This window comes from Vicia villosa, linkage group LG7 (genome assembly GCF_029867415.1).
Source record: "Vicia villosa cultivar HV-30 ecotype Madison, WI linkage group LG7, Vvil1.0, whole genome shotgun sequence".
Taxonomy (NCBI): Eukaryota; Viridiplantae; Streptophyta; class Magnoliopsida; order Fabales; family Fabaceae; genus Vicia; species Vicia villosa.
Genome location: NC_081186.1, coordinates 67,674,618 through 67,687,426, shown reverse-complemented (window position 1 = coordinate 67,687,426; position 12,809 = coordinate 67,674,618). Strand labels below are relative to the sequence as shown.

General features: G+C 34.8%; 1 protein-coding gene across 2 annotated transcripts; it reads right to left on the bottom strand.

Annotated features, from left to right (window-relative positions):
* Positions 1-2,746: 2,746 nt before the first annotated feature.
* LOC131620670 (kinesin-like protein KIN-4C) lies at positions 2,747-12,529 on the bottom strand. Of its 2 annotated transcripts, none has more exons than XM_058891805.1 (27): positions 12,195-12,529; positions 11,971-12,117; positions 11,684-11,839; positions 11,351-11,595; positions 10,999-11,138; positions 10,677-10,801; positions 10,139-10,175; positions 9,950-10,041; positions 9,720-9,836; positions 9,520-9,633; positions 9,341-9,424; positions 8,914-9,118; positions 8,601-8,710; positions 7,634-7,726; positions 7,408-7,500; positions 7,208-7,324; positions 7,023-7,103; positions 6,791-6,862; positions 6,619-6,712; positions 6,513-6,535; positions 6,321-6,406; positions 6,045-6,116; positions 5,697-5,918; positions 5,386-5,530; positions 5,140-5,205; positions 4,494-5,042; positions 2,747-4,284 (listed from the first exon to the last, which is right to left on the bottom strand). In XM_058891805.1, exons 1-27 carry the CDS (start codon positions 12,333-12,335, stop codon positions 3,874-3,876), a joined length of 3,837 nt encoding a protein of 1,278 aa, XP_058747788.1. In that variant the 5' UTR covers positions 12,336-12,529; the 3' UTR covers positions 2,747-3,873. The 2 variants fall into 2 exon arrangements, with proteins under 2 accessions (XP_058747788.1, XP_058747789.1); XM_058891806.1 differs by having other exon boundaries at positions 6,622-6,712.
* Between the last annotated feature and the right edge of the window lie 280 nt (positions 12,530-12,809).

Below are 12,809 nucleotides of genomic sequence, written 5' to 3'. Positions count from 1 at the left end.
TATTTCATTTTTTTAACTATATTCGATCATTTTTATTTTATAATATTAACTTTTAATATAATATATGATATATATTATATCGAATCTATGATTTATTAGTAATTTTATAATATTAATAAAAATATAATTTATAATTTTGATATCCAAAAACCGATCCAAATTAAACCGCATTAAATTGGATCGGATCGGATTGGATTTTTTTAACATATCATCCAAAATCGAACCAAACCGCAAGTAAATTTATTTTTGGATCGGATTAGTTTTTTCCTTAAAACCGATTCAAACCGAACCGCGAACACCCCTATTGAAAATGAGAAAATCATTCAACATTTTAAGAATATAAAAATGGTAGAAAACAATTATAATGTATATTTATATTTTTGAAAATGAAATGTTATATTTATATTGACCCTACTATTCAAAATTTCTGGCTCCGTCCTTGCCTACAACATACTTATACAAGAGAGGTTCCTTCGTAGAATTAGTTCCAAACCTACTAGGTTTACAATGACTTAACATAGGTGGAGGTACTCCATTGATTTCTACCATGTTAACTCTAGATAAAAAATCTTTGATGTATTTAGTTTGAGTTAAAATAAGAGAGCCATTGGACTGATACTTAACTTCTAGACCTAGAAAGTATTGAGGTATCCCAAGTTTCTTGAGAGCAAATTGTTCATGAAGCTGAGTGATTAGTTTGTGAATAAGAAGAGAGGGAGAACTTGTAATAAGAATTTCATTTACTTATACAAGCACATAAAGTGTAATACCTTGGTGATTGTATGTGAACAATGAGTGATCGCATCTGCTTTTTACAAAACCAAAGTGAAACAAAGTTTGATGGAGCTTTTCATACCAGGATCTAGGTGTCTGCTTAAGGCCATACAATGCTTTGTTGAGTTTGTAAACAAGAGATTTGTTCTCATGTTCAAAACCTGGTGGATGTTGCATATATAATTCTTCATGAAGAGCTCCATTAAGAAAGACATTATTTATGTCTATTTGTTAAATTTCCCATTGATAAGTAATGGCTAAAGTGAGGATAACCTTAATAGTAGTTGGCTTTACTATAGGTAACAATGTTTCATGAAAATCAAAGCCATATTGTTGGTTGAAGCCTTTGGCCACAAGTCTGGCTTTATGTTTATTAAAGATACCATCAAAATTTTATTTTAGTTTGAAAACTCATCTACAGCCTATGGCTTTTTTGTGAGAGGGGAGAGTAGTGAATGTCCAAATATTGTTGGCTACGAGATCATTATATTCTTGTTGCATAGCTTCAAACCATTGAGGTTAAGAAAAAGCTTGTTTAACAGTTGTGGGTTCACAATGTGCCAAAAAGGTTTTAGGTTTAAGATGATCTGTCTTACCTCTAGTAAGTATGACATGTTTATTAGAAGCCATTGAGGGTACAAGATAGTTATCTTAAGGAGGGAGGGATGAAGGTTGGGAGGACTCATTTAGGATAGAAACAAATGGAGTATTATGTGAAATCTAATTAGGAGAAGTAATGGTAGATGCAAGTTCATTATATATAGAATTGTTGACAGATTGAGACTGATTTTGTACACTAGTGGAGGCTACCATATATTGGATAGTGTCCTGAGGTGGTTGATATGACATATTAGGACTCTCAACATTGATGGAAACATTTCAATCAGTATGTAACACAACAGAGGTAAGCATTGTAGGTTGTTCAGAGCTGGGTTCATTGGGTAGTGTGTTGTGATTAGGAGGAATGACATGTTGAACAAACCTAGAGGGCAAAGTAATGGAAAGTGGAAGAGACTTGGAGGGGCCTGATGTACTTGGCTAATTAGTAGGTGAGACCATGCTATGGTAAGGAAATTTAGTCTCATCGAAAATATCATCTTTTGAGATGTAGAAATGATCGTCCTTGCTAAGGCACTTATATCCTTTATGTTTGGGAGATATGCCAAGGTACACACACTCAGAGCTTCTTAATTGAAGTTTGTTTTTATTGTAGGTTCTTAAATAAAGAAAACAATAGTATTCAAAAGTTTTAAGTGTGGTGTAATCAGGGATAGAATTAAAAAGAGCTTGAAAGGGGGATGTGAATTTAGGCAAGGTTGATGAAGGTAGTCTATTAATGAGATTGACAGTTGCAAGTAAAACTATGCTCTGAAAATTCCATAGGAAGATGGGCATGAGCAAGAAAGGTTAAGGCCATTTCTACAATATTTCTACGAGTTACGCCCAACTTATTGAGATACCTAGTAAAAGGTCTAAACTCCCTACCAAAATCAGATTGAACAACCTTAATGTTAGTGTTAAATTGTGTTTGAACATAGGTAGAAAATTATTTGAAAGTACCTAAAGCCTCAGATTTTGGTTTCAAAAAATACAACCAAGTATATTTAGTATACACATCAACAAAGACTATATAAGAAGAATAACCTTGACCAGAGAGATTTGAAGAAGGGCCTCACAAATCTGTATGTACAAGAGCATAAGGACTAGTATATACAGTAGATGTTAAAGGTGCATAAAGTCTATAAGACTTGCCTAAACAACAAGAGGAACAAAATTCAAAACAATCTTTTACTGCTTAAGGAAATATTACACAATTTTAGCACATTTTTACTGAGTGATAAAAAAAATATATGTTTAACAAATGTGACTACGACCACGAATCTCCGAATCCACCTAAAAATATTTTGTAATTTCAGATGTGCACACCATTTAACAAATGTGGGATGAGAAATTGTCAAATTAAGAAACATAATAACTAATGGATACATAATTGTATTAATTCAACTACTGTTGATGTTTGGTTAGGCCGTGATAATCCGTAGGTCACCATCACATCTCATAATAATCTTGAAATAAAACCCTACCATTTTGCCAACTAATATACATCTTTTTCAACAATACATACAACACAGGTATCTCTTTAAAAGAATTTGCCATAAGAGTATGGCATTGACATGCTTCATAAATGGAGGATTGCACTATCAGAGCTCATTGTTCTCTTTTGCAAATGTTCTTTTTTGACGAATTGGAATTGTAGCATCAACTTCTGGCTCCTTTTTTATTGATTGATAAAAAATATATATATGTTTAACAAATGTGACTACGACCACGAATCTCCGAATCCACCTAAAAACATTTTGTAATTTCAGATGTGCACACCATTTAACAAATGTGGGATGAGAAATTGTCAAATTAAGAAACATAATAACTAATGGATACATAATTGTATTAATTCAACTCCTGTTGATGTCTGGTTAGGCCGTGATAATCCGTAGGTCACCATCACATCTCATAATAATCTTGAAATAAAACCCTACCATTTTGCCAACCAATATACATCTTTTTCAACAATACATACAATCTCTTTAAAAGAATTTGCCATAAGAGTATGGCATTGACATGCTTCATAAATGGAGGATTGCACTATCAGAGCTCATTGTTCTCTTTTGCAAATGTTCTTTTTTGACGAATTGGAATTGTAGCATCAACTTCTAGCTCCTTTTTTATTGATTGATAAAAAAAATATATATGTTTAACAAATGTGACTACGACCACGAATCTCCAAATCCACCTAAAAACATTTTGTAATTTCAGATGTGCACACCATTTAACAAATGTGGGATGAGAAATTGTCAAATTAAGAAACATAATAACTAATGGATACATAATTGTATTAATTCAACTCCTGTTGATGTCTGGTTAGACCGTGATAATCCGTAGGTCACCATCACATCTCATAATAATCTTGAAATAAAACCCTACCATTTTGCCGACTAATATACATCTTTTTCAACAATACATACAACACAGGTATCTCTTTAAAAGAATTTGCCATAAGAGTATGGCATTGACATGCTTCATAAATGGAGGATTGCACTATCAGAGCTCATTGTTCTCTTTTGCAAATGTTCTTTTTTGACGAATTGGAATTGTAGCATCAACTTCTGGCTCCTTTTTTATTGATTCATCTTGCTTACTAGCATTCCTATCCCCCAATGGAAGGATTGTACTTAATGACCCTTGCTTTTGCATGGCCCGTGGTATTCTCAAAGGTATTTTCGTGTCATTAACCTCCGGCTTTGGGGGCATTGAAGCATTTTCAAATTTAGGAGGATGCATTTTCTGTGGTATATCCACATATACATTTGCTTCACTTATGTTAGTCTTCTCTTTCTTGGGGACATCTGAATCACCTGGCAGCGAGGAAGATGGTGGTGGTTCTGTAACAAGAACCACTGAGGAGTTCCGCCATTTCTTTCTCTCGTTACCCTTCGTTGCATTTGATTTTGGCTGGAAAATAAGGTAATGATTGTTAACACAGCAACCATAAATGATCATACAAATAAGCAACACGTGTGTTAGTATCGGATACCAATTCCCAGCAACGCCGGACAACCTCTCAAGCATTGAATGACTTAAAAAATTAATGATTAAATCATATGATTTTTATCAGTGTAGATACTTGACATTGAAAAGGATGAAGTCACACGTACACGTACCAGTGCATTTCCAATGTCAGAGAGAGCTTTTCTTGGCGCATTACCATTCTTGGTTTCAGGAGGCCCCTCAATCAATGCACCCTGAAGCAACTCAGCACCTTGAGTAGCAAGAAGGCGGTTTTTATTTGCTTCGTCGCTGCCGGAATCATTTTCAGTCACTTGCTGCAGCTCATTGGAGCTAGATCCCCCCCTGTTTGCACACTTGGATTCCCGGCAACTGCAAGAACTTCCACAACCAACTCCAGTAGCCCTGCACATGCATTTTGATGTTTTGCAAGAAGAGGATTTGCTACACGAGCAGCAAACATCTGATGCAGTTTTTACTGATGGAGCATCGGGTGCTTCTGTTGAAATATCTTTGACATCATCCGAACTTACATTTGAATGATTTTTTTCGATGGTTGAATGTTCGCCGCTTTTAGATTTTCTTTTCTTACCGTTCGGTTTCGCAGACTCTGTCCATTCATCATCTGTTGCATCTGCAACTTCATCTTCATCTGATATTTCCATATATATTTCCATATCCTCAATGGTAGATCGCCGATTTTCCTATTTGATAACCAATGAATCATTAACAATAGAAGTCACAAAATATAAATGTAACTAATTAAATAATATACGGAGTATATCTGTTTGTAAAACCTACCAGCTTGCGCAAGTCATAAGGATGTCCTCCAACATAATATCCTGAATTTCGCATAGAATCTGACCTCTGCAGAAATTAAAAATTGTTGTAAAAAATGTAAGGAAAATAAGACATATAGTTTGTTACTTAAATTTGGAAAGAAGAAAATTTTATCTCATAATATCAGTAAAACCCAGGTTGCCTTGCAAAGTTATTCTGAATGCTTAATCAAGAAGACGTGGAGTTTGTTAAAAAGGTAATACTAACCATCAAATTCAATTGATGATCAAGTCCATCCCTCTGCATTTTCAACTGTTCAATTGAACCTCTTAGACTAACTATTTTCTCCTTTAGATAACTTATTTCCATGTCCTTATCTCTGCAGATAAATTCTTTTTCTCGCAAAGAACACCTGAAAATAAAGAAAAGTACGCAAAAAATCCAGTAAACTTATGAACTACTTGAGATAAAGCCAGTTATAACTCACTAAAGACAGTGTATGAACTACTTGAGATTTGACAGGTGTAGCATTTTAACATAATATATCGGTGGAAAATAGACTTGAAGATTAGCTCTACCTAGAGGTAGATGCAAGATTGAATAAATAGTTCATCAAATTCTTGGCATCAGCAAGGGACCGGACTTGGTTCCAACGTCCCTTGCCACTGAAAACTCTCTCCCGCTCTTCAGCTTCTGATAATTGAGATGCCATAGAAACTAGTGTTGTAGAAGAAGTAGCAAGCATATTATCAAGGGCAAAAATCCTTGAACTTCTTGCAGCAGGTGACATTGATACACCACTGTTATATTGGACTTGTAAGGGTTAGTGTATTAGATACAGATGGAATATTAATTAATAATATACAGTTGGCATTATTGTAGTACATAATAATTAATGGTTTCAATAAGTGCATGGTTTTTATCACCTTGGATTGTTTAGCTTCATCGTCTCTGCTTCTTCTTTTAACCGGGCACTCTCCTTGGCCATTTCAGCCCTCCTGAAATGATTAGTAAAATTAAATAAGGATGAGCGAAAATTCAACATCTATCACAGAACTCTTCCATTTGCTGATCAGAATTCTTCCAGGATAACAAGTAAATCAACTAGAGTTTTCTCATCTTTTAAGTCCGCATCAGTAATAGAGAATGTATAGTCGAGCAGGATAGTGAATATTGGTCTCAAATGAAGAAGCGCTACGTACACTTCCATTTGACGTTGATACTCTGAACGCACTTCATGCACTCGGACAGTAACTTCAAGTTCATGCTCTATTGCCTTCATCAAAGCCTTCAAATAAAAAATATATGTTAAGTAGAGACAACCAAAATCCTCAAGAAATCACAATCATTTAATATGTAGCCCCACTGATCAAAAATCACAAACATTGCAGTACCTGAATTCCTGGACCACTGATGCCTGTATAAAAAAATAAAAATGAGACTGGCTAGTAAAAAGCTTGCTAAATATACAAATATGAATGGCTAGATAAATCTCCTAACCACCAGTTTCACGTGAGGAGGCCTTCCGAGATTCCAAAAGTTCTTTTAGCCTTTTTGTAGCCAAGGATGCTTCTTCTGTCTTCCTTTGCAACACCTAAATTTGAAACACATTAATAGTGGGAATAACCACCATCCTCAGTCACAACAACGGGTGATTTGAAAATACACTAACCATCTTTGTTCTCTGATTCAACGCTAACAGCTTATGTCTTTCATATTCGTTCTTTCTCCCCTCTTTTTTAAGCTGGTAATTAAAAAAAGGTCAGCAGAGAAAAACTGTTAGAATCACCACTTAATGGCAAACAGATGTATGCTATTATTGAATGGAGTAATAGATTATTATTATAAATAAGGGTATTTCTCTAATAAAAAGTTTTGAGAAAGCTCATCCTTACTACATTTACCTGGAGAACTTCCTTTTCACGAGAAGCTTTCCATAACCTAAATTGTTCAGATTCTTGCTTAATTTTATGTTGCAGTTGAACCTATTGAATTGAACAGTCAGAATAGAATGTAAGAAAATATAATAGCAAAATGATTAAAGCATTTCAACCTATTAATACAAGCTCCATTAACAAGAGAATTGCACCTTTTGAGATTTAATTCTTTGGATCTCATCCTGCAGTTTCTTTGCAGCTTCATCACCTTTCTGTTTTTGTCTCAACAGATGAGCTTGAGCATCCTGTTTCTTCTTCAGCTCAGAGACCTGGAAAGTAAGTAATTAGTTCACTAACATAGCTGTAGTGTAGCATCTTGTCTAAAAACATTTTTAAATAATAATAAATTTACCTGTGATTCAAGTGCGTTTAATTTTTGAAGATATTCTTCTTTTAGTTTGTGAGTGCTATCACCAGAGGTGGATTTGAGTTCTTCAATTTCTCTCTACCAATAACAATTAAAAAAACAGATTTCAGTTATCACAGTAGTAAGCTTTTAAATATAATAAATTATAATCATCAATAAAATTTTCATTAATCATAATTCAACAAAAAGCTTTTAGCATAAATTGAACTACCTGTAAATATTTTTTCTCATGTTCCAACTCAAGAAGTTTCTTTTCATAATGTTGCTTGAGAACTGAAGCATTGTTAACCAGTTTCATTTCAGCCTTCAACAACAACAAAAAAAGATAGTTCAAATATGTTCTAGAATCAATACTAAATATAAAATAACAAGCATGTACAAAACTACGAAATTGCATGATTTAGCGAAGATGTAACTCAAGTTCCACGCTTCCCGTTTTGAAATGTTTCTGTTTTAACAACAACTCATCCAACAGCCCCTTCGTTTTGCTTTTACATTCTCTCTCTTTCGAAATTTTATTCATGACTTGACCAAGTTCTATCTCTTTTACCATGTGCTCTTGCTTACGCTCTCCAATAAACTCCTCTATCAATCAGAATAGTGCTTCCTTCACTACAAAATCCTTAACACATCCTTCAATTTTCCCAATCATTTTGTTATGAATTTCATTAATTCTTCTAACGCAACAAGCTAGTTTCTTCTTATTTTCAAGCTCTCTGCTACACACCTCAATATCTCTATTTACACACTCTAATCTCTTCTCTTCTTCTCTCCTCTTCCTATTACATTCCTCAGATGATGTTTCAACAAACTCAAGATCTTACTTCAACGAGGAAAATGATTTATCAACTATTTTTTCCAGTCTTTTAGTTCTATCCTTTTTCTGACCAGGTAGAAAAAACAGTAAAACCAGACGGTACTATCCTTCACATGACATGGAAAAATCTTTAGAATCAGGCGGCCATCAAGTTGCTTCTTCTCTGATTCCAGATCCTTCACCCTACAATCGAATTTAGCCTCTTTTCAATTAAACTCCTTCACTCGGCCATCGAATTTAGCCTGTTTTGAATTAAACTCCTTCACTCGGCCATCGAATTTGCGTCGTCTGTGATTCCAGAATGATCCAGTGTTTTTGTGTATTTAAAACTCAAATCTGGATGCAATAACTTATATCATACCTCCTTTTGTTCAAGTTTCTTGTCCAATTCTTTGAGTTCCCTGTCCAATTTTTCTTGAGCAGAAGAGTGTTCTAACTCCTTTTCACGAACATCCACCGTTTCCACATCATCTGCATACAAATTGCAATGTTTAAAAATTACCTAGTTGAAAATAATAGCAAATATAAAAAAATTCCAGCTATGGAGGAGAAATCAAATTGCCATCTTAAAAATTTGAAGGACTTGGCAAGAATAATATTATCAAAGTCAGCGTCAAGGAATCGCTTAAAAATAGACTTCAAAATATACTGTAAAACAGGTAGCAAAATGTTACCTGTTATACCAACAGGTTTGACATCACAATCAGAAGAATACTCATTGCCACCTGCAAATAAACCACTCTTTGACTGGAACTCGAGATCATCTGAATCAGCCCAATCAGGAAAATTGCTTGATTTCACATTCAAATTTTTCAAGCGCAGCAGTTCTTCTTCCAAATCATGGATCTTTGAAACATAAGATTTCATCAGGTCACATTCCTAAAAACAAGTTCAGATCATGAGTTAGTGATGTGCTATATTGTTAGTAAATACTGACAAAAAACTTAACGTGAGGAGTGATGAGGTGGTTCGAGGGAAGGAACACGTGAGTTAGAGAGATACACAGTAAGTGGTTGTGGATTCAACTCTTTCATTAACATTTCCAACAATTTATTAACATCTTGCATTTTTTTTAAAGGCAGTGACTTTATGTATTCGAACCTGGCTTGAACTGGAGTCAATCTCATCCCAAGATTTACCATTTCGAGCTGCTTCTATTTTCACCATCAATTGATCTTTCTCCACCTAAAACATTCAATACTTTGAGTTAGACCCAAAAATTGTTAAGTCAAAATACCGCTCTATGAAATTGCAAGAAACTCTAAGCATTCACTATGCACCTGAGCATCACAGGCACGCTGTTTTAAACTCTCACAGATTTGTCCACGTGCATGAAGCTCGCGCTGTAGCTCTGCATTGCTTGCTTCGAGTAAGGATACCTTGTGTTTGAGGATCTGGGCAGGAGGAGGAAAGGACATCAGAAATATATGCCCAGTAAATGAGGGATAAACTTCACACAGTTCCTAAGAGAACTATGTACCTGAATTTCCTCAAATGGTCCACCACCAAGACCTTTAAAACATAGAAGTTCAGCCTCTAATTGGTCAATACGGCTTTGCAGTCTTTGCTGCTGGGCGCCCATTGGATCACGATTAATCTAAAACAATAAAATTGAAATTAATATAAAATACAAAACAAAAACCCCACCCCATCCACAAGCAAATATAATAAAACATCAAAACTATAAAAACAGTAACATAAAACACTTACAATTGCCTTGTTCTGTATGTTTCGCGCGCGATTTGCATACTTTAATGTATTCAATGTCTCTTCAACATTGGTGTCTGCGGGACTAACACAAGCTGCAACATTTCAAACAGATTAAATGAGACACATGATATTAAATAGGTATAAATATTTCAAGAATCTATTGCAATTCATTGGGAATGAAGAGTGTACCTATCATCACCGTTTTGCTGTTCCCTCCAAGAGAATCCTAAGTATTCATTAACCAGTAGCTTGTCAAGATAACATGATATGAATCCATGTCATAGATATTTCAAAAGAAAACACAATTGAAACTTTATCATCACATTTTTCATCAACATTTGCTTTCAAATTTCAAGTTCGGTGTTGCAACATATATTCTATATGATAGTCAAAAGTTTCAAATGTCGAACAAGAAGAAATGCTCACACCCTCCCTGGCAAAACATCATTGTAAGATCATGAATGATGTGTTTTGTCCAGATATTATACATTTAATTATTTTACGAAGTAGAATAGAATTGTTAATATATAATCATAATATGACAGAAAATACAGTGTTGTTTAAAGTAAGAGTATTGCATTGATTGAACAAATATCATACGGAACCTAACACTCCCCTCCCCCACAAATACCACTAGTAATTAGTATCAGAATTTTAGTTAAGATACCCTATTACTTTATTTCACCAAGTAGAATAAGTTTATTTCTTTCACAAATAAGAAGTGAACCTGCAATAGTCGTGTTAACTTGCTATCTCTGTACGGTACGTGACCTCCTTCTTTTCGTTTTTTTTCATCCCCCAGCGCACTTATTACATTTCCAAGAGTCAACAATCCCTTGTTGATATGAATTCCTAAACATGAAAAATCAAGTTATTGTCAAATAAATTCGGAAAACACAACATAAAACATTTATATAATGATAGAAAGGTTGTGCACAAACTCGATTTTCAGAATTCTATTGAAACAAGTATGACAAATTATAGAACAAGTTACTGTAATAGTTATATACAAATTATATAACTATATTAGTATCACACAATCGGAATACCTTCTTTTAATCTCATTCCATCTGCCCCAGTTCTTTTTGCTCGTTCAGAACCAGCAAGATCAACTAGATGTAACTTTGCACATAAGACATCGTCACCATTCTTCTGTTCCATTGTGATGGTGAATATTGCATGTGAACGACTAGATAAAACACAAGAACCCACAGTGTCATCATCTTATTATAAATTAATTTCCCAGCTAAACTGGAAGGATAAAAACTACATGTGTAAACATATAAAAACTACTACATGTATAAACATTAATATACAGTATATTAGAGCCAGTATAAAAGTCAAACTAAACAAGTAATAGGTGGCATTTAAGATACACAATCCAAGTTTTGTTTACAGTACCTTGACTGACTGTTCATGTTTGTACTCCCGGTTGCACGTGACATGGAACCACGAGATAGATAAGAAGACATTTCTTCTTTAGTCTTGACTTCTGGCTCTGTCACACCAGCCAGGGTTATCCCCCCACTATAAGTCTCCCTAATTTGAATTGGAACTCTAGCTGGCCCGGAAAACTTCGCATTTCCAGCTAATTCTCCTTTAGAAGAATTAGGATCCAGCAGATCATATACCTCTTCCTTGAAAATCTGTAATTTTTTAACAAAAATATCCTAAAATGACTGATCCTCAATGAAAGAAAAAAAATCCACTAAAAGAGACAGTATTTTTTTTTACCTCAATAAAAGATACCCGGATTAAAAGCTCAGATGACTCGTCTTTGATATCCTTAACCCGGTTGAATATTGTTCTCATCACCTGGGGTATAACTCCACCAGCACTATCCTCTCCATTATAATTCGTTCCCATCGTGTAGGTCTTACCAGATCCAGTCTGAGAGGGGGGAAAACATCGAAATTGAAATTCAAAACCAAACATAACATCAAATTTTTCACAACCATCATTTACAAAACACTTAACCAGTAAAGACTATATAATTACAATATCATAATTAAAAATTCGACCTGGCCATAAGCAAGAACAGTCGCATTGTATCCATGAAACAGCGCATCAACTAGCGGAGCCACACAGTCATCATATATGGCTGAAGATGGAGATCCCGTACTACCATACACAAAATCATAGGTAAACGCATGTGTCCCAATTTGCACCTACAATATAAACGCGTCCATATTAAGAACAATTACAATTTCACAAAATTAATACAGCTAATGAACAAGAAATGCACCTGAGGTTCACCGGGAGGAACAGTGATGCAATTGGTGCATCCGTGAAGAAGTTCAGCCGTAATAAGAGGTCGAATGTTCACCGCGACTCGAACGCATTGCGTTGAATCTGGATTCTTGGCGCTCGTTTCAGTGTGCTCCATTTCTAGCGAGGTCAAAACGGCTTTTGTTCTTGGATCTGTAAGAAATGTTATTGGTTGAAGGGAATTAGGGTTTTGTTGAAAGGGATTCGGTGAAAGAGAAGAAGAAGAAGAAGATAGAGTCGACGAGAAAGAAAGAGGGTTTGTGTTTTTTGAAAATGTGAAATTTGAAAGTGGACGTTGGGGGTTTTGGATTAAATGAAATTTGAGGAAATGGCTCTGAGTCCGAATTCAAATGAAGAGTGAGATCATGCGCAGGGCACGTGATGTAAGGAATAGGGTGAGACTCGTAACGGTACAATACTCTTTTCTCTTTAATTTTCTTTTTTTTTAAGGTTGTGTTCGAAAAATTTATCAATGATGGTATTCGTTTTGGAAGGGTTTAATTTATTTATTTTTGAACAAGGTAGTAATATATATCAACGAAAAAGATACAAAAGGGGGAATAAGTTAGCCCCAAGATTACGAGAATCTAAA